Source organism: Lindgomyces ingoldianus (assembly GCF_010093535.1).
Source record: "Lindgomyces ingoldianus strain ATCC 200398 unplaced genomic scaffold BDR25scaffold_1, whole genome shotgun sequence".
Lineage (NCBI taxonomy): Eukaryota > Fungi > Ascomycota > Dothideomycetes > Pleosporales > Lindgomycetaceae > Lindgomyces > Lindgomyces ingoldianus.
The window spans coordinates 174,571-197,295 of record NW_022985162.1 but is presented as its reverse complement, the minus strand read 5'-3'; the positions used below and the strand labels follow the sequence as shown (position 1 = coordinate 197,295).

Here is a 22,725-nt window from a genome sequence, read left to right as displayed (position 1 = left end):
TCGATCGATTGTTGACGCCGGACTCCTCGAAGAGATTTGATTTCCAGCATGTGTCCTCGAATGCTTCTTTTCTTGGTCCTCGATCGCAGGAAAACGCCAGCCTCATCTCTGCTTCATCGTTCGTCTTTCGTACAGCCCGTCTTTTTCTCTTTGCTCCTATCTTTTCAGCGGCCGCTTCTCATTTTCGTACATGGCCCATCGTACAACAGAGCCACTCGTGGCCTAGCTCTACCTTCTATCCGAGCACCCAGCCCGCCCTCCCTTAGCCCAGACAGAGACGTTTCCAATTCAAGCCGACCACAAGCAACTCACTCTCTAGCCACTGCGTCCACCATCCATCTATCCCACTTTTCATTCCCCATCACTCATCACTGCACCTCATAAACTTCTAATGCCTTCTCCACATCCGCTAAACTCATCCTCTCGCCATACGCCTCCAACAGCGCGGCATTCCTCTCGGCCTGCGCCCGTAACTTCTGCCTCTCACTCATATGCTGCATGTTGTATTCCTCGAGGGCGTTCGCTATCGCGATGCCTAGCTGCTTATTAGCCGAGTCCAGCGATTGCTTCTGACTCGACGACGGGGATGATGAGAACAGGTCAGATGGAAGGAATAGCGTACCGACGGCTATGAAAGCCATGGCAGGTAAGTACCATCGGGATATCCGCCCGAGTTTGGGCATCGCTGGTGGTTGGGGAGATGTCTGTGGTGCTGGGGGGTGGTAGGAGTGGAAGTGGGAGGGTATGGAGGGATAGACGCGGGCGGCGGTTGAAAAGGGCTGCCGGCGGAAGCGTGGAGCGAGGTGGATAGGCATGGTGACGGTTTGGTATTTGCTCGTGGCGTGGTGTAGTTGTTTGTCGATGTCGTTGATGTGGCGTAGATGTAGATAATCTTTGGCGAGGTATCCAAGTATGATTGCTTCTAGTTCTCTGACTTCAACAGGAATAGATGGAATTGTTCCAGCAAATACTTCGAACTTCTCATCCCAAGCCCGCTCACGGCGGGACCCCAAGAAATATAACGACAGACAAATCTCCCCACCTACCCCTCCTCACGTTTCCATCCTCATCACGAGCCAACAATGCCACATTCACCCCACCGCCTCATCTCCGCGTTCCACAAACGATCAACCCACCTATCACGAACCCTATCCCATGACCATTCAGGCACCAATCCGACCCATTCTCGCGTCTTAGCCCCTACTCTCATCCTCTATTCCAATCCATTCCAATTCCGCATAATTCAACACACATCTGTGACGCAGCAAGACCCACATTCTACCGGCCGTTGAGTGCTCTGCAGCCTTCTCGGCCGCGCATGTATCACGGTTATGTCCTGCGGCGGAACGCTACAAGGACTCTGGAATTGAATAGGCTAAGGGACAGGAGCGCCCGCGGTTATGAGTGATCTTGGGCACGCGGAGCACTGGAAGACTGAGGTCAGGTTATGGCAGAGGGTTTGCGTGATTGTGGTGTGAGATTCGGACCGAAATTTGCCGAGGATCATTCCGTGATGCTTTCGGACCATGGGCACGTGAGAAACTCGTCGGGTGCGAAAATGGACATGCTATGGTATGGAATTATAGTCGTGGGGGGAATCTCTTGAGAGCCACTAAAGTGCTCAATGTTGTTGAGGTCTCTGTGGGGCCCACATCAAGTCATTCCTCAACCCCAAAATTCACATGATGGAAATCTTTGGAACGACAACAACAGCTTCAAATCCACGCCTCAGAGTAAAAGACAATAAAAATAGCTTGCTATATAGGACCTTTACTAGTGTAAAAAGAAAGAGAAAGACTTAATTGTAAGTAGTGTAAAAAGCGAGGTTTTTTTTTTAAAAAAAAAAAAAAAGGTTCACCCTGGATTGCCCCGTCAAATTCAAAATGCAAAATGCAAATCGCATGAAGCCTCTGAAAGCAAAAAGTTGAAGTAGTCCAACAGGGGATCGAACCCTGGACCTTTCGCGTGTGAAGCGAACGTCATACCACTAGACCATTGGACTCGAACGAGAAGAAGATTAATCATTTTGGAAATTTAATTGTATTATAACCTAGAAATGAATCAAGTAAAAGTAATACAGGCGTATACTAAACACTGCTACCTCTGTGGTCGTTTAGCGATCAAAAGGGGACAAGAGCCTTTGCAAGGATGTAGGGTGGGCGGTGAGTTAGGGCTAGTCAAGGGAAGGGACTTCGGAAACTAGACGGCGTCTCCAACTCCACATCGACCATTCTACTAATCAATTGTTGCCATTTGAGCTTCTTCCTCTCCACACTGTATCAGCCTGCTAGAATTTTCACTAGTTTCTATTTTTCTGCTCTCTGCTTCCTACATATCTCACTCCTTTGCTCAGTTTGGGAGTCGTGAAGGGTGTCACTTGGATGTTCTGCAACGAGAGGTACGCAGGAAAAATGCTTGCAAGCCCGAACATGTCGCGGATCCACTTTCTTTCAAGCATGTTGTTTCAACTTAGTCTCGCTACTTGATATGGACGACGAATTTACGCATAATTTTCATGTACCCGGTATACAGAATGCGCGGGGAGGTGCAGCTTCCCAACGTTTGCAGTCTGTGGGGTGAACCAGAGGACTCGAACTCATCGTAGAATTTGCGTCCACTGCAGAATCTATTGAACGAACTGCGACCCAGAGGTTATTAGATTAATTTCGCCTGGAGGCTGCTTTAAGGAAAGGTAGCGCAAGTTCGTAACCGGAAGGAGGTTCCTAAATAACCCCTGCTTCAAATCGCGTGAGGGGCTCGCAGAACATTTCCCTACCCTCATCATTTATCTAGCCACCCACTCATCCAACAAATCGTTTCGATCAAAGGCATATAAGTACACCTGCTCCCTGTACAAGTCTCGCTCTCCAAGCAGGACACCTCAGCCTTTGGATGGCTTTTGAGATCAATTATGGAGACTTTTGTTCACACAAACATAAAAATACCACCTTGTTACTCCGTCTGGCCGGGATTTCTGAGAGAATTTTCCGTACGACGAGCCTGAGATCCTAGGAATGCGAGCCTCGTGGGTGCGGGAATGAGTTGATAATTGAACTGGGAAGGTGGAAGGACTTTGGTCTTGGAGAGTTGTGTTGGGACATGAAGGATGAGTCAATACATATAAAGCTCAGTTTGCAATACCTTAGATGATGCGGTTTTCATGGGTTGGGAAATAGAAGATATGCGCACTGGTGTCTTCTTGGATATGCTCTAAGCCGTTTCAGCTCGTGGATACTCTCAGGGTGAGCATTCTGCCCTAGTATTTTTAATGATTGGAAAATTAGCTTTCCGTTTACGATCCACTTTTAGCGTAGACCTCATTTTTGTGTATTCCAAGGCATAACCTGTGGTCGATGAACACAGCATGTTTCCTATTAATGGCTCGCATTGTACCCACCATCCATTGGCTACTGTACTTGTAGTAGTCCGCGTGTGCTATGGGTCGTAGTACAGATTGAGCAGTGGCAATCATTTTCGAGTCTGAGATACGAGACGTAGAGGGGTTCAAGGGAAGAATGATGTGGAAGTCTGTAGTATGAAAATATCCTTTTGTTAGTTACGTACTTCGCAAGCGAGTTAGCTATCTTAAGAACGCGAACCGCCGCGCGATGACATCGCGTAATGCCTCAACAACACAAGAAGCCTAAAACTTATACAGAAGGGGATCTATTCCTTGATATTTTAGATCTTAGTTTAAAGCAAGTTCAAAGCGAAAGACGCGCTACATCAACATATACTGTCCCTCGAATAACGATACAGGACGACGCACCGCACGACGCCCTCGACGCGACTGCGAGCCGAATTTGAAATGACTGACAAAGCTAGAAGAGGAGGTGATTATACAGCGTATCCTTGACGAAACCCTACGCGGCCTGCCGCCGTCAAAGGCTGACGTACGAGATATGGCCGATAAACTGCTAAGAGAGTGGGGTGGGAAGCCTGTTAGCAAGAACGGGGTTGACAACTTGTAAAGCGTACACCAGAACTTACAACCCAACGGAGCCGTCCATACGATCGCCAGCGAGCTGCCTGCGAAGACCCGGCGGTTATCCAGCCCTGGTTCACACTTGTTCAGAAGATGAAGGCACAGTATCGTATTATTGACGAGGACATCTACAGCTTTGACGAATCTGACTTCCGAATGGGCAAGATCTCGTCTCAGCTTGTAGTTACGGGTTCAGAGAAGCCTGGAAAGCGGAAGAAACTACAGCCTGGCGGTCGCGAGTGGGTTACCCTGATACAAGGCGTCGGTTCAACGGGGGAGGCTATCCCACCCTTCCTCATCTTCGCGGGTAAGATTCTTATCTCCTCTTGGTTTGAGGGCCTCCCTCGCGACTGGATTCTTGAAGTTAGCCCTAATGGCGGGACAAATAACAAGTTGGCGCTTGCCTGGCTTAAACACTTCGACTCGCATGCAAACGCTATTGGAGCATACAGGCTGCTTATTATTGACGGCTACGAGAGCTATTGCTCTGTTGATTTCCAGGTTTTATGCAAGTAGAAGAAGATTATTACTCTCTGCATGCCTCCACACTCGTCGCACCTACTGCAGCCTCTTGAAGTCGCCTGCTTCTCGCCGTTCAAGCGCAAGTCAGGGGACGAGATCTCGGCCTTGGCACGCAACCATTCCCACCATATTTCAAAAGAAGCCTTTCTATCAGCGTTTAAGGCCCCACCTGCAAGGTAGAGATAGAGGATGCAGATGATAGCGAAGCTTCTGAATAGTACTATTCTGTTCTATAGAGAAATATAAAGTTGCCGGGAGGGAGGTGAAGCGTAGGTATAGAGACTGTAGTTAACAGAAGTTTTGCCTCGGATTTAGGAGGGTGTGTAGGTGCTCTGCAATTCATATTAATATAGTAGCGATAACAAACATTTCCTTGGTGTCTCCCATTGCATAGCTTCTCGCGCTATAAATGGCTCACACATAGCAGCCTCTTCTCTCAATCTACACCTAGTACAAACCCCATGACTAAGAAACTTTTGACATCCGTTAATCTTCACTCCTAATAAACCCATGTCCAATAGCCCTCCTCTCCATTTTCTGGAACTTCATCTTCCTCCGTCCCTGCTTATCCTTCTTCTCAACCTGCCTGCCCTTCAACCAGTGTTCCCGAATATTCCGTGTATCTCGGTTGACCTTCGGTGCCAGAAGCATGTTCTGTTGCGCCAACACATGTACGTTTACTGGGCCTTTCTTCACGCTCTTGATCGGTTTCTCGCCACGCTCTAGGAATTTGATATGCCGGTTTAACTTTTCCTTTTGCAGTTCTTTTGAAGATTTACCTGGCAGCAGGGGCGGTGGAGTTGGTGGACGCTTGTCTCCCGCTGCTTCAAGGATGGAATCTGGGAGGAGAGCGGGGAGGTTGTGAATGTCTAGCATGGTAATATCATCCTCTGGCTTAACCAACTGTTGCTTTGCTTGAGCCTTAGCTAGCTTCTTTGCTTTCTTTTCTTCCCGCCTCTTCTTCTGCTCTTGTTCCTCGACTATGCGTTCGGCACGTTCTTTCCGCTTCAACTTCTCCTTTTCTTGCTGAGCTTTGAAAGCTCGAGCTGCTTCCGCTTCGGCCGCCTGAGTCTTTGAGAATGCGGATGCGGCAGTAACTATGTCTGGAGCTTCGTCGGAGTCGCTTTCGTCATCTTCTTTCAACTTCATGGCAGAAGGTGGTTCATCGGCAGCTCCATCAAGGGTGGGAGTAAAGGTGGGTTGGTGGTCTACCGGCTCTTCGCTGGCGAATCGAATGAGTCGTTGCCGTAATTTATATGCACCCGAGGAGGGGGTATTCTGAAGTGACTCTTGGGTAGAAATGGCGGCTTTCTCACTGTCGAGTGTTGACGTTGGGATCTCATCTGGGATTACGCGCTTGGAAGAAAGTGTATTAGATGGAGGAACTGGAGTAGACTCTCGATCTGACTCTGGCATTGAACCGGAAGTTGCCTCATGATCCATTGTGGATGAGGAGATATCGAGGGGAATATTGTTACCCACTCCAAATTCTGTGTTGGCGTTGCCTTCACGCTCTGGCGAATCACGAGATTCAACCCCAAAAGAGGAATTATCCCCCTTGCTCTGCCTCGCCAAGCACTTACTTGACGACACTGCAGACTGTGCACCATTGTGTTCTGCTTTTGGAGTTAGGGATTCTTCTAGTGCGTCCAAGGCTGTTGCCGGAGTCGCATAGATAGAGCTTGCTTGCCGTGTGCCAGGTGTATGGTATTCCGTGTCTTGAGTCGACGCGGGTACTTCCACCACCACAGACTCTGGCTCACCTTCCTCGACGCCGAGCGGTGGTTTTGTCCTCTTTCTGATCAGGACCCTGGGGCTTTGGCGAACGGGGAGCTTTCTCGCCTTAGGTGTGACCTGATTCTCTTCCTCCTGCTGTGGGGTGGTTGGTCGCGGTCGGACTTTAATGACATCGAGGAGCGGCTTCTCCTTGGGGGACTCAGGCTGGTCCGTCTGCTCCGGCGCATCGTCCATTTGCCTCTCGGCCTTCTCGGCCTCCTTAGGCTTCACGACTGACTTCCTCCTCTTCACTAATGATATAGGTGTGTCCTCGGTCTCCAGTGCCCGTTTCCCTCTCCCTCTCGTGCTCCGCGGCGTGCTCAGCGGTGTGTTCTCGCCCACAGGCCCTCGTCGAGTGGAAACCATGTCGACGTCGGCTTCGCTGCTTCTTGGTGTTGATTCTCGAGACTCAGCGGGCCCTGGCTGGGCAGACGGTGACCTGCTTAGAATGCTTTTGGCTGTGTTGAGCACTTTGGCAAACATGGCGTGCGGGGAGGAATTTTCTAATGCGGCCAAAGCGCCAAGACAAAAAGTTCGCCAAGCCACTTGCAAGCTTCAGCAACAATTGCTCACTCACCTTTGCATTGCGTACATTCCGGGACTGAAATGTCTTTCAGGCCTGCACTGCTCCGCTCTCGGGCTTCAAATATCAAGACTGAAACATGCGTCTTCTGTCAATCTCGCCAGTTCCTCGCGTCTCTCCGCCGAAATCCATTTCCTCTCTCCGGGAATGGACGACGGGTACCATGGGCGCAGCCTCAAAGGCGGCCATATGCTCAACCGGCCCCCGGTCCGCGTGTAAGTCGCGAACAGCTTGTTAGACAACGCACCGAAATAGATACCAGAAACCGGGCTACCTTCTTCGCCCTTGCCCGCGCCGAACAGGTGCTTCCCGTAGACCCCGAGGTTGCAGATTCGATAATCGCCGAATTTCTTGCATCAATTTCGTCAAAGAAGGACTCGGGAGACACCATCGTCGAGTTGGCTAGCAGTCAGTTTCAATCAGCTGTTGGAATCGTGCATGGGCTGATGGGAGACGCTAGAGTACCGAGTCGAGATACGCGACCTCAGCACACTTGCTATATTGACATGCCGAATACCTGACGCAAAGGAGGCTCCCGTTTGGGCCCCTCCGAGTGAACACAAGAACATTGCCCGTGTAATGCTCTTGGGCTGCTCCAAAGCTGGTGATTCGCTGGCTACTACACATATCCTCTCCGCACTCCGGCTCAGGCACTCCGTCCCCGCCGCCCTCGCAATCTCGAGTATCTTCTCTGCCACCGACATTCGGCGATGCCGCAATGACCTCGCGGCTCTTGTTCTCAAAGGCAATCCAGACGCCATGACACTAGAGGGACTTTTCCTAGAACAGGAGGGCAAGACGAGCCAGGCAAGAGATATGTACGAGAAGGCATTGACTTTAGCCGACACAAAAGAAGGTCTTAAAAACCATCAAACCAAGCAAGATTCCAACAATCTGGCAATGCCATTAATCCCCCCTTGGAATGCATTAGGATGTTCCCTCATCGCCGACAACTCTCCCGAGTCACAGAAGAGAGCCAAGGAGGTCTTCGAAGTTGGTGCTCTGGAGGCTGATGACCCTCTTTCTCACTACCATCTCGCATCCTTCTATGAGAAGACGACGAGCCAATGGCTTAAATTTATGAACAAAGCAGCCGCTTCGGGTCACGTGGACGCTATGTACCAAGTGGCTAACTTCTACCTCCAAGTCAGGAACGAGAAATCGACCCTAAAATCCTTGATTTCTAAAGATTCGGACATTTCCACGGCCCTAAGATGGGTGACCTCCTGGAAGCGAGACAGCCCTCGAAAACTCGCTATGGAATGGCTTGACATTGCCGCTAGGAAGGGTCACAAGCCCTCAAGCATGACGTTCGCAAAACTGGCCGAAGAGGACGGAGACTTCGAAAAGGCTTTGACACGCTACTATGAAGTAGCGGCACCGCCACCGAAAGGACAAATAGAAGAATGGTCCAAGCTCGTTCCAGAGGCTCGGGCTCGGATACAAGCGCTTGAACGCCGATAACCGAATACGCAGGTCCTAGAAAGAATCTCAGAGTACTGGGGAAGAAGCGAAAGCCTATCAATGCTTCAATCCGTGCAAGCTCTAAGGTACCCCCGCTCACCCCCCTTCATCGAAATCAACTCCGTATCCTATCTACCCCCTTCTTAAATTCCTCACAGCTCGCACAAAACCCAAAAGTCCTCGCAGCATTATACTCAAAACAGTGCTGCGCAAACTCAGGACTCGTAGTCCCACACCCATCACTCAACAACACACAATCATAGCCCTTACTAAATGCATCTGTAAACGTGCCTCCAACACACTGATCCGTATTCACTCCCGTAAAAAATAGCGCTTTTATCCCCTCTTTCTCTAAAAACTCCTCACACGCCGTTTTGGCACCCCACATCCCCGACATCCGGTTCTTGTGGATCCATACATCTGGACTCTTGCCCAACTTCTTGCCGTCTTCAAACATGCTATCAAGGGGTGGGTATAATGCCGCGTTCCAGGTATCCCGCATCAACAACCTCCCCGCATCCATCATGCTGCCATCTTCTAGTCTCACCATCCCACACGCCGACCCCAGACCGCGATAAATCCTCCCATCCTTCCCGTTCTCAAGTAACACATGTCCGCCCTGAAACCTCTGCTTCCCAAACTTATCCACACCCACCCCATTCTCCTGTCCTGCGAACGAATCCAAACTCAACCCAACATCCTCATCCACAGCCTCAAATCCAAACGCCCTCTTCACCGCTGGCGGGATATCGCTAACCTCCTCATCCGTAAGCCCCCAATTCAACCAAATCACCCTTATCCCAGCTTTACGTGCGGCAGGGATCGCCTGAGTCACTAGCTGATCGCAGGCGGCGTGGCCGGCACCCCGGGAGCGGCCGAAGGACGCGCTGAGGAAAAAGTTTTGCATGTCGATGATAATGAGGGCGGATTTGGAGGGTGAAATTGTTATTGGGGCGGTGGTGGTTTGGATGGTGATTTTGGAGCCGGGTGTGGGGATGGAGGGGGAAGACGGGTGTGTTAGGTCGAAGCCGGTACGGGTGCTGTGTAGCCAGAAGTTGGAGGGGGAACCGATGAGGGATTTGCGGTGTGTGATTGGGTTGCTTGAGGCTGCCATAGTTGGGGTATACGGGTGTAGTTGTTGGTGTAGTGAATATGTAGATTTATTGTGAGAGAGAAGATGTTAGAGCCTTAGAAGCACATATATGGAAGGAAAATTGAGGCTTGACAACGCGTAGACTTGAATACGATTGCTCTGGCAAATGGTAATGGTAGGAAAGCAACGAAATGAACAATCAAGATTACGAGAAAAAAGAATAGAATGCGACAAAAATTTAAGAAGATAATAAACGAGCCATCCGCAATATATACCAAGCGTTTTTAACGCGGGGAAATGCTTTGGAGGTTTACTGTGGTGTCCGGCCAAAGTATTGTACATTGCCAGTGCTGTGCAGGGTACCCGAAATCATGCATACGACCAACCAGCAGGCGGCATAGTAAGACCCGGCGGAAGCTGTCCCGTATGACTGATTGGACCATACTGGGTTGTTGGGGCGCCTGCAGCGCATTAACAATGTACAATACTTTGGCCGGACACCACAGTATGCATGGTTCCTGATATGGAAGATCAGCATTCACCGCCATCGGGGTAGATTTTAGCAGTTTGGCCTATGATCGGCACTTCAAGTCGACAGCCGGAACCTAGTGGCATTCCACATTGCGGTACTTGTGCGAATGCGAATGTCAAGGAGCCAAAGTCAAAGTTTCAAATCTAGAATAAGCAATTCTCGGCCAGTAATAAGCCGAATTGAGCATTGCACGTGAAGAGATTGTCCACCTCAGGCATCCCATTTTCCCTTGCTCCCATTGTGGCTGTGACGATGGCAGTGTGATGCGCTAGCAGTGCAGTGCAGACTTCAGCCTTCAGCTTCAATGTCAAACTCTCATTTCTCTCTTCGTCACCTCGCCCTTTCGTCTGAATTCCACATATCACCATCACGTCGACAGCCCGTCTCTCTTTCCATAATCCGGTCCGAAAAACATGTAAAATGGATCCCATCTCCGCCATCGGTCTCGCTGGCAATATAGTCCAATTCATCGACTTCGGCAGCAAAGTCGCTGCCCGCCTCTACGAATTCCAACAAGCGCGTGGCGAAGTCCCGAAGGTATTCCGCGGCATCAGTATCCGGCTTCCCTTGCTCATCGAAGACTTAAAGATATGTAATTCCACTAACGTGCACATTTCGCCTGGATCGAAAATCGCGCTCGAGCAGGTGATAAAGAGTTGTAGGAAGCAGGTAGAGGAGTTAAATGCAATTTTGGATGAGACCTTACCTGCGGAAGATGATTCTTGGAGGGCGGGGAGTTTTAAGGCGATTGCGAGTTTGCGGAAGGAAAAGGAGGTGGAGAGGATTGAGAAAGAGATGAGGAGGTGTGTGGAGGTTTTGACGTTGCACCATGTGCTTCCGAGAGCGGAAAGTTTGAAGAAGATAGACTCGGATGAAGTCACGCTTGTCGCGAGTGTGATGGAAGACGAAAGGAAGGAGGCTTTTTTTGAAGTCCCGAGGAGGAGCGTGTCAAGGTTTGTGGGAAGGGAGAATGTTATTTTGGACATGAATGCTAAATTCCAAGATTCTCCGGTTGTGGTGCTGCAGGCTATGGGCGGCCAAGGAAAGACACAAACAGCGCTGGAGTATTGTCGTCGTTGGCATGAGAATAAGTATTATTCCGGGATCTTCTGGGTGGATGCTGCGTCGGAGATTCAATTGCGACGGAGTTTCGAAGCGATTGCGGAAGCTATCAAACCTCCTGGTCGCATTTTCGATAACAGCGATCAAAGCATCGCGTATGTTAAACAGTCGTTGGAGACCCGAATTCAACCTTGGCTGCTTGTGCTGGATAATCACGACGATCCAGTCGGCTTTCCGAATGCAATGGATTTCCTTCCCCCTGGAAACGGAGGCCATGTTCTCTTCACGACACGCCACCTTGATGTCTGCCGGTATGGCGCATCCATTGCATTGCCCGGAATGCCAGAGGCAGAATCTCTCGATCTATTCTTTCATCGAAGCACATGTGAAAGAACGCCTGACACCATCGAGCATGTAAAGCAGATTGTTCATAGACTGGGCTATCATCCCTTGGCGTTAGATCAAGCCGCAGCATACATCAACAAGCGGAAGAGAACACTGCCGTTAGAGAACTTCGTTGATCACTACAAAAGACGGAAGAAAGACATCCTAAAGAGCACGCCGAAGGTATGGGAATATCGCAGAAAACAAGATGAAGACGATCGAGAGGTGTCGCTTAGTGTGTTTACCACTTGGGAGTTGTCATTCGAGAGATTTGTGGAAGAGAGTGAGTTTGCGGAGGAATACTCATCGTTCCTATCACTCCTGGGTTTTTTTCACAACGCTGATATCTCTGGGTCCATGTTCGCGGAATTCTGGGAGGCCAGACACGAAACGGAAGTCTGCCCACAATGGATGGAGACGTTTACTGATGGGGGCATGTGGAGCCAGGATCGATTCCAAGACGCATTGGTTGAGTTGTGTGACCTTTCACTGATTGAAGCCCAGTTCAAAGATTCGCAAGGTATCGTTCATGTCTCACTTCACCCGCTGGTCAAAGACTGGATTCAAATGCGAGCCACAAATGAAGAGCGATACCAACAATGTCTTTTACAAGCAAGCATCTTAGGAGCGCTTTTTGAACCAGCGCGCTGGTTCTCTGCCGAGGAAGTGCAGGCCGCCTTCTCTCATCTAGCCGTCATGGAGGAAAATATACACGAATCCATCCAACCGTACCTTCGGCATGAAAACCTCAACCAACTTGCCGGTGCTACCGCGATGGCCTCGAGATTTCTGGAGAATTTCGGCAAATTCAGTGATGCTGAGAGATTGCTCCAACGAGCCTTGGACTGGCAGACCCAGAGTACAGATCCGCAAGATCCCCTCATTTTAGATATGAAGGGACGTAAAGGAGAGCTATTGGGTTGTCAGAGCCGATTCAGAGAGGCCGAAATTATGTTCCGCGAAGTGGAAGAGGCACACGCGGCACGACAGACTGGCGATACGCCAAATAGAATCCGCAATCTTATCAACATTGCAGAAGTACTCTCTGATCAAGTAAAATACGAGGAATCAGAGAAACGGTATCGCGAGGTGATTGCGAGGGCGAAAGACTCGCCAGAGCTCCGATTCAACTATTTGCTTAGTCGGAACAACCTGGCATTCGTGCTTCGACGGCGGAACAAATTTGAAGAGGCAGAGAGAATCTACCGCGACCTGATAGCAATCCGAGAAGCCGAAGCAGGATTCGAGCATCCGGATACGCTTATGAATTATAGCAATCTCGCTATTGTTTTGAGCGACATGGGGAAGTTGAAAGAAAGTGTGGAAATAAACCAGCGATGCTACTCTACGGGACTTCGAACGCACGGTGCCTACCATCCATGGACCTTACTCAGTGGAAGTAACCTTGGTATTCAGCTTTACGATGTTGGTCGAGCTGAAGAGGCGGAGGGATTGCTTCGGAAGGTTCTGTCTCAAGCAGAAAGAGTATTTGGGAGAGATCACCCAAGAGTAATGCATACTCTCGATAGTCTTGCTCTTGTATTACTTCAGCAGGGCAGAATACATGAGGCTTTGGAAGCAGCCGAGCGAGCAGTCCTAAATCGCGGAATCATTTTGGATCATGCTCACCCGACCCTGCTTCGAAGTCAGAGTACATTGGCACGAATCTTGCAAGCACATGGCAGACTACATGAAGCTGAGCGAATCCTTAGAACGGTCCTGACTGAGCTTGAAAGGATCTTTGGGAAGGGTAGCATATTCCCCCTCGAGGTACGATACGATTACGGATGCGTTCTTCGGGACTTATACAACGGAGAGGAAGCTAAAGAATTTTTCCAATCATTGTGGATGACGAGCGAGGAGGCTTTAGGCAAGAACCATCCGCGTACCTTACTGGCATCAGTAGAATATGCAATCTCACTGGAACCTCAAGTTCGAGGTCAAGAAGCCAGAAACGTCCTCCTGAATGCTACACACGGCCTTCACAACTCCCTCGATCCTGGCCACCCAATCTTTGACAGAATTGCAGTAGCTGACTTGGCTCTGCAATCTGGGATAGGAGGAAGGGATGCGGAAACGCCGAACATCTCCGAACTGTAGCCAATCAGTAAAGATGCATCCACAGGCATAGTAGACCTCCGAATTAATGATAGGCCTTTAGACGGCATTACCTTCGATACTGATCAAGACTCCATGTCTTCTGTGGTTTGAAGGGAATCCTCTGGCCGATCTAAATGACACATTGCCAGAATTAAGCGCTCTGGTTCCTCCCCAAAATTTACATCTCCGACATAGCCAAGTTTGCCGAGTCCAACTCTAGCATAAGCAGCATACGCCGTCATTGAGTTTCCGGAGGAGCCAACGTAAATCGTTTGGGCGGCAGGTACTCTACCAAGGAAGAGTGCCTTAGGGTAGAAGGATGGTACTAGACTTGAAGTCCGGATCAGATTTTCGTCAGGTGTAAGCAAGCTCGTGTCCTGGCTTGTGTATTCAGCCACGCGCCAACGAAGATCAAAATACTCCTTGAAGATGACATTCAGCCGGTCGGTGACTACTGCCGCGAAGAAACCCATGAGGATTGTGGTGCATCCATGCTTGGTAAGGTCAGCGACTGCGAGGAGTAGTCGTTGACTATCCTCATCTTCGGAGGTGATAACCGGATCTGTAACTAGTATAACTGTCGGCCATCCAGTGAGAATGTAGTTAAGTGCATCCTGGATTGTGAGGGATTCATGGACAGATGCTCTGGACAAGAGCTTGGGGAGGAGTTGTTGGTAGAGTTGGCGGGAAGAGAATGAGAATCCTTCGAAAGAGAGGACAAGCACATTCGGCATTGCGAAGTATTCATGAAGATGTCACTTGTAGATAGAATAAGAGGTGAGTTGAAATATGAATTGGGACGGTTTGAGGGTTGTAATTAATGATTTGGGGATGTAAGCCGAAGCCGTGAGTCAATACTTAGCGACTTGGCCAACTACTGACTCGTGCAAGTGACGTTGTGACTCTCCACCAAATTCCATTTCAACCTACAAATAACCTTCCCTCTAACGCATAATCTCAACCAAAAGCCCAAACCCAACAACATGGCGCAGAAAGGCGACCATATTCTGTACCGTCCACTCTATGGTATGTATAGCCCCTCTTAAACCTCACTCTTCCAATGTTAATCCTCACAGTGTTCGACCTCCCGGAGGAGCTCCTGTCCACAATCACTCTCAAGAGCCAGCTCGAGCGACCAGCCCCAGAAACACCGCTGAGGATATCCACTCCCGCGAGCGAAGCTGGCGAGAACTCTGAGAATGCCGATGGGACTCCAACAAAAGCCACTTCCTGCAACCTCTGCCGTCTATCCTTTGCGTCCGTCGTTGAGCAGCGGAATCATGTCCGATCCGATCTCCATAGCTACAACTTGAAGCAGAAGATGAGGGGCCTGAAACCAGTAGGAGAGGCAGATTTCGAAAAGCTCATTGGTGAATTAGATGAGAGCCTATCAGGATCACAGTCCTCAGAATCCGATGAGGATGAGGAGGAAGGGAACAAGGCACAAGAGTCGACGTTGAGTGCACTGCTGAAGAAGCAAGCAAAGATATCAAATCCGGCTTTTGACGAATTTGCATCAAAAAAGAAGCAACGAGGGTCGGGAAAGCCTCCGTTATTCTGGTTTACCTCCCCTTTGCTACCCGAGAATATGTCGTTAGGGGTGTATCGCGCCATATTCTCTGATTCCGAGCAGGAGGAGGAATCACACATTGTCGAAACCATCCGAAGCAAACAATTCGCGCCAACGCCACCACCAAAGGTCAAGACAGACGGTGGCATCCCTCTGCTAGGGACAAACACCGGACCACATTACTTCCTCTGCATGATTGGTGGCGGACACTTCGCTGCCATGATTGTAGCACTAGCCCCCAAAATGAGCAAGAAACACACTGGAGCAGATGAACGCTCAGCAACCGTCATTGCGCATAAGACTTTCCATCGTTACACTACCCGACGAAAACAAGGTGGATCGCAATCTGCAAACGACGCTTCCAAGGGCGCTGCTCATTCTGCTGGCTCATCTTTGCGTCGGTATAATGAAGCTGCGCTTACAAACGAAGTCCGAGACCTACTCAAAGGCTGGAAGACCATGATAGATTCCGCCGAGCTCCTGTTCATTCGAGCAACAGGAAGCACCAACCGCCGGACTCTTTTCGGACCCTATGAAGGACAGATCCTTAGTAACAACGATGGGCGAAATCGAGGTTTCCCGTTCAGCACACGACGAGCTACTCAAAACGAACTCATGCGTGCCTTCGTCGAACTCACACGGGTGAAGCAAAGCACCCTCGATGAGGCTGCTCTTACTGCTCTCAACATATCAGAGTCAGCAGCCATTCCTGCTACACCTCCTCCATCCAAACCTCCAAAACCTCCAAAACTCTCGAAAGAGGAAGAGACAGCGGCTCTCCACACTTCTCAGATCACCTCGATAATCAAGCGGTCTAAAATCCCAGCTCTGCTAAACTACCTCAAATCCAATAACATCCCATCCACATTTACTTTTATTCCATCCAACTTCCATGCCCCGACACCACTCCATCTCGCTGCCTCGCTCAACGCGGCACCGGTTGTCTTAGCCCTACTGACAAAAGCCGGTGCCGACCCAACCATTATGAGTGATGATGCCCGCACTCCTTTCAGTCTGGCCGGCGACCGCGCAACTCGAGATGCCTTCCGCGTCGCGCGTTCCGAACTCGGAGAATCAGTCTGGGATTGGGAGAAATCGGGTATCCCGGCCGCACTCTCAAAGTTGGAAGTCGAGAAGCGCGAGTATAGAGAAAGGTCTGAGAAAGCCGCGGAAGAAAAGGCGGAGGCGGATAGAAGGAAGGCAGAGACTGAGAGGTTGCGGAAAGAGAGTGAATTGGAGGAGGCGAAGAGGATGGAGAAGAGAGTTGGGAAGGGGAAAGCGTTGGGGGTGTTGCCGGAGAAAACAGGGGCAGAGAAGAGGGAGGAGGAGGCTAGGGGGTTATCGCCGGAGGTGAGGGCGAGGTTGGAGAGGGAGAGGAGGGCGAGGGCGGCAGAAGAAAGGATCAGGAGGTTGCAAGGGAGTTGAGTAAAGATCAGCTAGTGCCTCTGGGATAAAGTTAGATAGTTGCCGTCGTCAGATAGCATTCCCACCTTAAGAAATAAGCACATGACTGCAACCCTCTCTATTTTCTTGCCATACAATGTTGTTGTGTCAGAATCTATCCCATCCAAGTGTAATATATACAGTACGTGTCCAATCGTTATCCATCGCCTGCCTTACAACGCTCCCAACTCCTTCAACTTGCTAATCATCCCATCCACATCCTCCACCTTAACACCTCCTTTGCGTGGCGGTGGCTCCGTAACCTTAATCGTCTTCAACCTCGCCCCAAACTTCTCCTCATAATCCCTCAATGTCTTCTTCTCGAGCGGCTTCTTCTTCGCCTTCATGATATTTGGCAAGCTCGCGTACCGTGGCTCATTCAACCTCAAATCCGTTGTAATAACCATCGGCAACTTCGTCTTAAGCGTTTCAACCCCCCCATCAACCTCCCTCGTCACAGTCACCACATCGCCCTCAATATCCACCTTACTCGCCTGCGTCGCCTGCGGCCAGTCCAACAGCCCCGCTAGCATCTGCCCCGTCTGCCCCGCATCATCATCGATACTCTGTTTCCCCAATATCACGAGATTGCTCTTCTGCTCCTGAACAACTTTTTTTAGTAACTTTGCCACGCCCAGCGGCTCGAGCTGTTGACTAGCGTCTTTTTCGTCGAGCTGCACGTGGATGCCTTTGTCGGCGCCCATGGCCATGGCGGTCCGTAGGATGTCTTGCGCTTTGGGGGGCCCGGCAGTGAAGGCGACAATTTCCTCGACGGGGAGTTTGCGTTCGCGTAGGCGGACGGCTTCTTCGATGGATAGTTCGTCGAAGGGGTTCATTGAGTGTTTGACGCTGGCAGTTTCAACGGCGGTTTGAGCGCGGTTGACACGGGGTTTGACCTGGTGTGTGACATTTTAGTGAATAGTCAACCTGTGAGATTGGGTTCTGGGGGGGAAATTGTAGATATTATAAGATAAGGAGGGTATTAAGGTATTGCGAATTGGACCATAGTAAATGTGAGAGAAGCATACAGCATAGTCAATGACCCGCTTCACGGGCACCAATATTCTCAATCCAGACATTTTGACTTGAAACTGCCAATATCTCTCGTTCGTGAATGCTGTGGCGCGGATGGAGGAGCAATTGAGATGTGGGTGCGAGAGCAAGGGTGGGATTCAGCGAGACGATTGAAGCTTGCGAGAGCCGAGGAGCGACGGAAAGTTTCCCCGCCGTCGTTATCCGACGTCTGCCAAGAGATCGCTTATGTAATGGATTATCCCTCCATGTCGCGGGAAAAGAAATTATGGTTGATGAAGGTGCGGGAGCAGAGATTCTATGCCAAATTCTGGGGTTCTAATTTTCGATCCTAATGTCTACGTCTTAACGGTCAGGCCACTGCTCACCAAGTCTCCTGCTTATATCTTCCACACTTTTCCATTCCAACTAGATATGCTTCCGCCTCCTCCCGACTCAGACTTCCATGACTTTGGAAAACCTCTATCAGAGCTTCCCGGACGGCCTGTGGCATCTTACCCGAAGAACCACATATGTATACTACACCCTCTTTGTTCGCGAGGGTATCGTAGACAACGGCGCTATTTTGACGAACAAGGTCTTGGACATAGACTTTCCGTCGCTAGATAGAGTCAGCATGGTGTATACATATGAATAAAGGTAAAAACTTACTTGATCTCTCGAAAATGCTGATAGAACATCGAGTGGAACCCCTTCCGTCTTTAACGCCTCCCAATCGTCCTTGAAAAAAAAATCTGCTTGAGCATTACGACATCCAAAAAAGAGAATATCTTTCGGTGCATCATCAAAACTTCTTTCGAGTTCTTGCCGCCAGTAGTTTCTTTGATAGATTAACGCCCGCATCGGCGCTACTCCAGTTCCAGGTCCCACCATTACGACTGGTTTCTCAGTTTCCGCTTTTGTGACACCTAAACCGCCTCGCTGGAAAGTGATACTAATTTCTTGGCCAGGCGTAAGTGAGGCAACGTACCGCGTACAGACGCCTTGTCGTATACGTTTCATGACAGTGCGGTACTTCACTATAGCAACAATGAGCTCGATCCTAGTATGCTTTTCCTCTTTTGCTAAAGGAGACTGGGCACTCGCAATGCTGAACTGCCTACCCCGAAGAACAGGAATGAGAGAGCAAACGCGCTGCCAGGGAATCTTGACGCTTTCGAACTCTTGCAGAACTTCCAAGATACTCCGTCGGGGCCGGGTAGTGTAGTCGTATAGCTCATCGATGTACTCCGGATTCGTGAATTCGAGCAGCCGCTCACGATGGAATTCATCACTCGTGAAGTGCGAAAGTTGGGCGAAGAAGGAACGACGGGGTATGGAAATGATGTCGAGGTAATTTGTGAGGAGAGTTCTTAGGGTGACGGCGGCACCCAAGGGTAGGTTTGGGATAGGTAATGGCGAAGCAGTAGAGGTGCTGGGGGATGATGGAGTAAATTTGAGAGGGGTATCTGCAATGGCCTCCCAATGCATGGTTTTTAGAAACTCTTCGACATCAGCAGGAAAATTCTTTGGGTATATGGTAACAGTGTCGCCCGGAATGTAAGGACGGTATTCGGGGGTATCGAGGATGAGGTGGCGAACATCTTGCCAATGCGACACAGGTGTGAGTCTTTTGTTCGAAACGACCTTGGCTGAAAACCCTCCTGGAATGTTGAGAAGATCCAATGGTGGTATAGCTTCTTTATGAGCTTTTGGTACGGAGGGGGTAGCGACTGGAGGATTTTTCGTTTGTGATGCGAAATCATTCCCATCGTCAAAGTCAAGTAGCCACTTTGGGTCCAGAAGTACGTCGTCCGGAATAGGCTCGACACCATCTGGAAGGGGATAGTTTTCAATTAGACGTTGACGAAGTTTTGTCGACCAAGGTAAAAATGCTCCGTCAACCCTGCAGTAGAAGCAGAGGGTCAGACGTGAACACTTTTTAGATGAACGAGGGACCATGACGATAAGAACTTACGTCAACTTACCCTTCGGGATGCTGCTCATCTGCTTCTCCTCGGTCACATACTGGTTGGGCGCCGAGCTGGACAAGGCGGTTGTAGAGCTTACGATGTGCCCAATTAAATCTTCCTTCAAGTCAGGCTTGTATTTGGACATGCGACAATCCACTTACTTTGAATACGAGGTGTCCCCCAGACCGAAGGACGCAAACTTCACCTGCTGTAAACATCCAGGCCGAAGCCTGGTGCTTCGAAGTGCCTTCCAGAATATCTGAGAGTTTAGTGGGAGATCTCCTTGGCCAGTTGTAGAGATGGAAATAAGAATCACAGAGGATTGCAGCAGTCGCCCCTGAAGACGGAAGTCAGACTAGCGTGCCGGGTGTTCGATCCGATCTTTACATACAAGGGTGATGGCGTTCAGTTCCGCGATTTCTGTGTCAAACCGCAGTCGCTCTGCGATCCTGCCCAGCTCCTCAGCAACATCTTGAGCATTTCCTGTTTCGGAACCATAGAGGATCAGAGCTTTGCGCTCCGGTAGAGCACCCATGGCGGTTGAATGTGCGTCAGTCAGTGCAGATGCACGCAATTTCAATACGATTTTGAAGTCCAGCAGCCCTGGCAAAAAGCAAGGCTGATAGTTCAGCTCGACCTTCGCCTTCCTAATGCCGCCAGAGAAAGAGGGGCGCGCCAGCAGAACGTGTCTCGACTTTGAAAACTGGTCATGATTGGAGCTGCCGAGCGCTCCATGAGGCGAGGATGCGAAAGTGAAGCTGCATCGTCATTGCGGTGTCGTGGTGATTGGCTTTTGGTGGCGCGCAAGGTGCGAGATGCTGGTTCCTCGGCAGGGTCAACTAAAATGGCAAGCATAACGCCGCTTATGTAATGACATTTTGCTCCCCTATCTTAGCAAGCGCATAAATTTCTCCTGCACGTGAATAAAGGACTTCTTATTTTCTCTCACTCCAAGACCAGGATAGCCCGCAAAACAACCTTTCACATTCACTTCACTGTGGCTGCTGCCTGCCAAAGTAAGCGGGTCCTCAATTTCCCCGTCCCCGGCGCCCTTTCTTCGCGGCGAGAAAACCCGCTTCGCATTCCTAATCGGGCTAGTGGCTGGCGCCTGTGCGAGCGGACCTCAAATATTTTGAGCGGCGACAGCTGCTCCTTTTCCTTCCTGCACTCCAGTCAACTTCAGAGATCAACCCACCAGCCTCCATCAGCCTTCTCACCCCCTCACGCTCTCGGGCTCGTAGCTACCCACGCCAACTCCCTCTCGTCAATAAGTTCCACCTCCAGGCGGTCTTGTCAATTTCCATCCCCTTCAACTCACCAAACACTGTTCAAGGTACGACCTTTATCAAGGTAAACCAGGACGCCCAAAGTTTCCTCAACTTTTCGCACGATCTCTTCACTTTCTCGTGTCATCAACATCAAAAACTTAAGTCACCATGTCCGCCGCTATCGATAGTGTTACCGCCCAGATGGCCACCACCTCCCTCGAAAACACCGAGACCGCTGGCACCCAGCCCAACGCAGCCGAGAACGAGGCTGTTATTGCTAGCGCCGCCGAGGGTAGGAGACTCTACATCGGAAACCTCGCTTATGCGACCTCTGAGGGGGAGTTGAAGGACTTCTTCCAAGGCTACTTGGTGTAAGTACCCCCCCCACGACGACGCCTTCCTAGCGGACATTTGGACTAACATTTGTATTTACACAGCGAATCCACCACCATCCCCACCAATCCACGCACCTCCCGCCCCGTCGGATATGCATTCGTTGCTCTGTCAACCCCCTCCGAGGCCGAACGTGCTATTGCCGAACTCAACGGCAAGGCTATTCTCGACCGCAAGGTGTCTATTCAGCTCGCTCGTACCCCCGAAGCTCATGCTGAGGGCTCTGGTAGCGGCGCAGAGGGTGCAAGTGGAACAGAGCATCGCCGTCGTGCGTCGACTCGCGGTCGGGGCCGCGGCCGTGGTCGTGGTGCTCGCACTGGACGCGGCGGACGCTCAGTAAGATATCCCTCTTAGTTGTGGCACTGAGATTGTTGCTAACCCGTGAGTTCAGAAGACGGAGACCGGTGAAGGCGCCGAACACGTCGAGGGAGAGGCCACTGCTCCTTCCGACAGTGCACCCACTAATGTACCTGGCCAAGTCACCCCACTTACCGAAACGACGAACGAAGCGCTTACAGCTGAGAAGGGTGCCGAGGGAACGACTACTCTCTCCGCCAAGAAGCCTCACGTCCCCCGTGAGCGCAAGCAGCGTGGTCCGCCAGAGGATGGTGTTCCGTCCAAGACCAAGGTCATGGTTGCAAACTTGCCGTATGACTTGAAGGAGGATAGGGTACGTTCGCGTTTATTCTTAAGTCTTCCCTAAATACTAACATTGTCCGCAGCTCATGGAAATCTTCACTGACTACCAGCCAACCTCCGCCAAGATCGCCCTTCGCCCTATCCCGCGATTCATGGTCAAGAAGCTGCAGGCTCGCAACGAGCCACGCAAGGGCCGCGGTTTCGGTTTCGTCACTCTGGGTTCGGAGGAGCTCCAGCAGAAGGCTTGCGCTGAGATGAATGGCAAGGAGATCGAGGGTCGCGAAATCGCTGTCAAGGTCGCCATCGATTCTCCCGGAAAAGAGGACGATCACCCCGAAGCTCATGCTGATGGCGAGGAGGCTACCCCGGCTGAGCCCGCTACCGAGACCCCTGCTACCGTCGAGGCTGCCGCTTAGACAGCTTTCCGGGCTTCTCGAAAGCATGCGGGTGGATCATTCGGGCCTTGACTTAATTGGCTTGACCCAGTAATGTTCACGTAATGCTGTGTATGGAAAGTTTGGGAGTTACCTATCATACTATCATCATATCTGCTAGACATCTCTGGGCAATGGTTTACTTCGTCGTCGCATAATGGTCGGAAAAGTGAATTCGGAGTCCTTTTATGGCCCCGGCAGGATCTGGGTATGGTAGGACGGTTTACCTGGAAAGTTCGTTTTAGTTTCCCCTCACCAAAAGATTTTCATCCAATCTTGCCTTAGTCTAGCATTTCAAATGTCCATAGGGCAATAGGGTTTCTCACTTTTTCTCTCCTTCTCTCTCCGTTTGTAAATCGCAGAGGTGTCTGGTGGGGTTTTGTCCGAAAAATTGCGCTTGTACTTTTAGATCTCCTTTGGGGTTTCGGAGTGACAAGATTTATTTTTCGGATGGCCTGGTGGGCTTTCTTTGGGAATGGTACGGACGGCCGGG

The 22,725-nt window shown here is 50.4% G+C and overlaps 13 protein-coding genes and 1 non-coding gene across 14 annotated transcripts; 5 read left to right on the top strand and 9 right to left on the bottom strand.

Annotated features, from left to right (window-relative positions):
- Positions 1 to 317: 317 nt before the first annotated feature.
- On the bottom strand, positions 318 to 1,131 carry BDR25DRAFT_594 (uncharacterized protein). The gene has a single exon (XM_033698790.1). It carries the CDS (start codon positions 813 to 815, stop codon positions 369 to 371), a length of 447 nt encoding a protein of 148 aa, XP_033554262.1. The 5' UTR covers positions 816 to 1,131; the 3' UTR covers positions 318 to 368.
- Positions 1,132 to 1,930: 799 nt separating this feature from the next.
- BDR25DRAFT_t2 lies at positions 1,931 to 2,002 on the bottom strand. The gene has a single exon. It is a non-coding gene; the product is annotated as a tRNA-Val (tRNA).
- A 2,877-nt stretch (positions 2,003 to 4,879) lies between these two features.
- On the bottom strand, positions 4,880 to 6,746 carry BDR25DRAFT_299372 (uncharacterized protein). The gene has a single exon (XM_033689137.1). The coding sequence runs from the start codon at positions 6,647 to 6,649 to the stop codon at positions 4,994 to 4,996; it is 1,656 nt and encodes a 551-aa protein (XP_033554261.1). The 5' UTR covers positions 6,650 to 6,746; the 3' UTR covers positions 4,880 to 4,993.
- Positions 6,747 to 6,889: 143 nt separating this feature from the next.
- On the top strand, positions 6,890 to 8,330 carry BDR25DRAFT_206935 (uncharacterized protein; the record flags this gene model as incomplete). Its single annotated transcript, XM_033684509.1, has 2 exons — positions 6,890 to 7,274; positions 7,327 to 8,330. The coding sequence occupies 2 exons, from the start codon at positions 6,890 to 6,892 to the stop codon at positions 8,328 to 8,330; spliced, it is 1,389 nt and encodes a 462-aa protein (XP_033554260.1).
- Positions 8,331 to 8,445: 115 nt separating this feature from the next.
- On the bottom strand, positions 8,446 to 9,637 carry BDR25DRAFT_390057 (isochorismatase family protein; the record flags this gene model as incomplete). Its single annotated transcript, XM_033698082.1, has 1 exon — positions 8,446 to 9,637. The coding sequence occupies exon 1, from the start codon at positions 9,442 to 9,444 to the stop codon at positions 8,446 to 8,448; it is 999 nt and encodes a 332-aa protein (XP_033554259.1). The 5' UTR covers positions 9,445 to 9,637.
- Positions 9,511 to 9,971, bottom strand: BDR25DRAFT_347785 (uncharacterized protein; the record flags this gene model as incomplete). The annotated part of the gene is made up of 3 exons (XM_033694318.1): positions 9,511 to 9,736; positions 9,787 to 9,867; positions 9,928 to 9,971. The coding sequence occupies 3 exons, from the start codon at positions 9,969 to 9,971 to the stop codon at positions 9,511 to 9,513; spliced, it is 351 nt and encodes a 116-aa protein (XP_033554258.1).
- Positions 9,972 to 9,997: 26 nt separating this feature from the next.
- Positions 9,998 to 10,353, top strand: BDR25DRAFT_347784 (uncharacterized protein; the record flags this gene model as incomplete). The annotated part of the gene is made up of 3 exons (XM_033694317.1): positions 9,998 to 10,089; positions 10,156 to 10,215; positions 10,248 to 10,353. 3 exons carry the CDS (start codon positions 9,998 to 10,000, stop codon positions 10,351 to 10,353), a joined length of 258 nt encoding a protein of 85 aa, XP_033554257.1.
- BDR25DRAFT_299370 (uncharacterized protein) lies at positions 10,315 to 11,020 on the bottom strand. The gene has a single exon (XM_033689136.1). The coding sequence runs from the start codon at positions 10,939 to 10,941 to the stop codon at positions 10,456 to 10,458; it is 486 nt and encodes a 161-aa protein (XP_033554256.1). The 5' UTR covers positions 10,942 to 11,020; the 3' UTR covers positions 10,315 to 10,455.
- A 1,155-nt stretch (positions 11,021 to 12,175) lies between these two features.
- BDR25DRAFT_205777 (TPR-like protein) lies at positions 12,176 to 13,501 on the top strand (the record flags this gene model as incomplete). Its single annotated transcript, XM_033684466.1, has 1 exon — positions 12,176 to 13,501. The coding sequence occupies one exon, from the start codon at positions 12,176 to 12,178 to the stop codon at positions 13,499 to 13,501; it is 1,326 nt and encodes a 441-aa protein (XP_033554255.1).
- Positions 13,209 to 14,295, bottom strand: BDR25DRAFT_299369 (uncharacterized protein). Its single transcript, XM_033689135.1, has 2 exons — positions 13,573 to 14,295; positions 13,209 to 13,495 (listed from the first exon to the last, which is right to left on the bottom strand). Exon 1 carries the CDS (start codon positions 14,233 to 14,235, stop codon positions 13,585 to 13,587), a length of 651 nt encoding a protein of 216 aa, XP_033554254.1. The 5' UTR covers positions 14,236 to 14,295; the 3' UTR covers positions 13,209 to 13,495; positions 13,573 to 13,584.
- A 156-nt stretch (positions 14,296 to 14,451) lies between these two features.
- On the top strand, positions 14,452 to 16,496 carry BDR25DRAFT_274532 (uncharacterized protein; the record flags this gene model as incomplete). Its single annotated transcript, XM_033687415.1, has 2 exons — positions 14,452 to 14,527; positions 14,578 to 16,496. Exons 1-2 carry the CDS (start codon positions 14,485 to 14,487, stop codon positions 16,494 to 16,496), a joined length of 1,962 nt encoding a protein of 653 aa, XP_033554253.1. The 5' UTR covers positions 14,452 to 14,484.
- Positions 16,497 to 16,577: 81 nt separating this feature from the next.
- BDR25DRAFT_249355 (electron transfer flavo protein, beta subunit) lies at positions 16,578 to 17,832 on the bottom strand. Its single transcript, XM_033686012.1, has 2 exons — positions 17,543 to 17,832; positions 16,578 to 17,410 (listed from the first exon to the last, which is right to left on the bottom strand). Exons 1-2 carry the CDS (start codon positions 17,591 to 17,593, stop codon positions 16,688 to 16,690), a joined length of 774 nt encoding a protein of 257 aa, XP_033554252.1. The 5' UTR covers positions 17,594 to 17,832; the 3' UTR covers positions 16,578 to 16,687.
- A 32-nt stretch (positions 17,833 to 17,864) lies between these two features.
- BDR25DRAFT_274526 (NADPH dependent diflavin oxidoreductase-like protein 1) lies at positions 17,865 to 20,295 on the bottom strand. The gene is made up of 5 exons (XM_033687414.1): positions 19,890 to 20,295; positions 19,660 to 19,835; positions 19,514 to 19,612; positions 18,198 to 19,431; positions 17,865 to 18,147 (listed from the first exon to the last, which is right to left on the bottom strand). Exons 1-5 carry the CDS (start codon positions 20,031 to 20,033, stop codon positions 17,911 to 17,913), a joined length of 1,890 nt encoding a protein of 629 aa, XP_033554251.1. The 5' UTR covers positions 20,034 to 20,295; the 3' UTR covers positions 17,865 to 17,910.
- A 489-nt stretch (positions 20,296 to 20,784) lies between these two features.
- On the top strand, positions 20,785 to 22,490 carry BDR25DRAFT_480 (RNA-binding domain-containing protein). Its single transcript, XM_033698633.1, has 4 exons — positions 20,785 to 21,137; positions 21,204 to 21,495; positions 21,551 to 21,829; positions 21,882 to 22,490. Exons 1-4 carry the CDS (start codon positions 20,935 to 20,937, stop codon positions 22,212 to 22,214), a joined length of 1,107 nt encoding a protein of 368 aa, XP_033554250.1. The 5' UTR covers positions 20,785 to 20,934; the 3' UTR covers positions 22,215 to 22,490.
- The last annotated feature ends 235 nt before the right edge of the window (positions 22,491 to 22,725 follow it).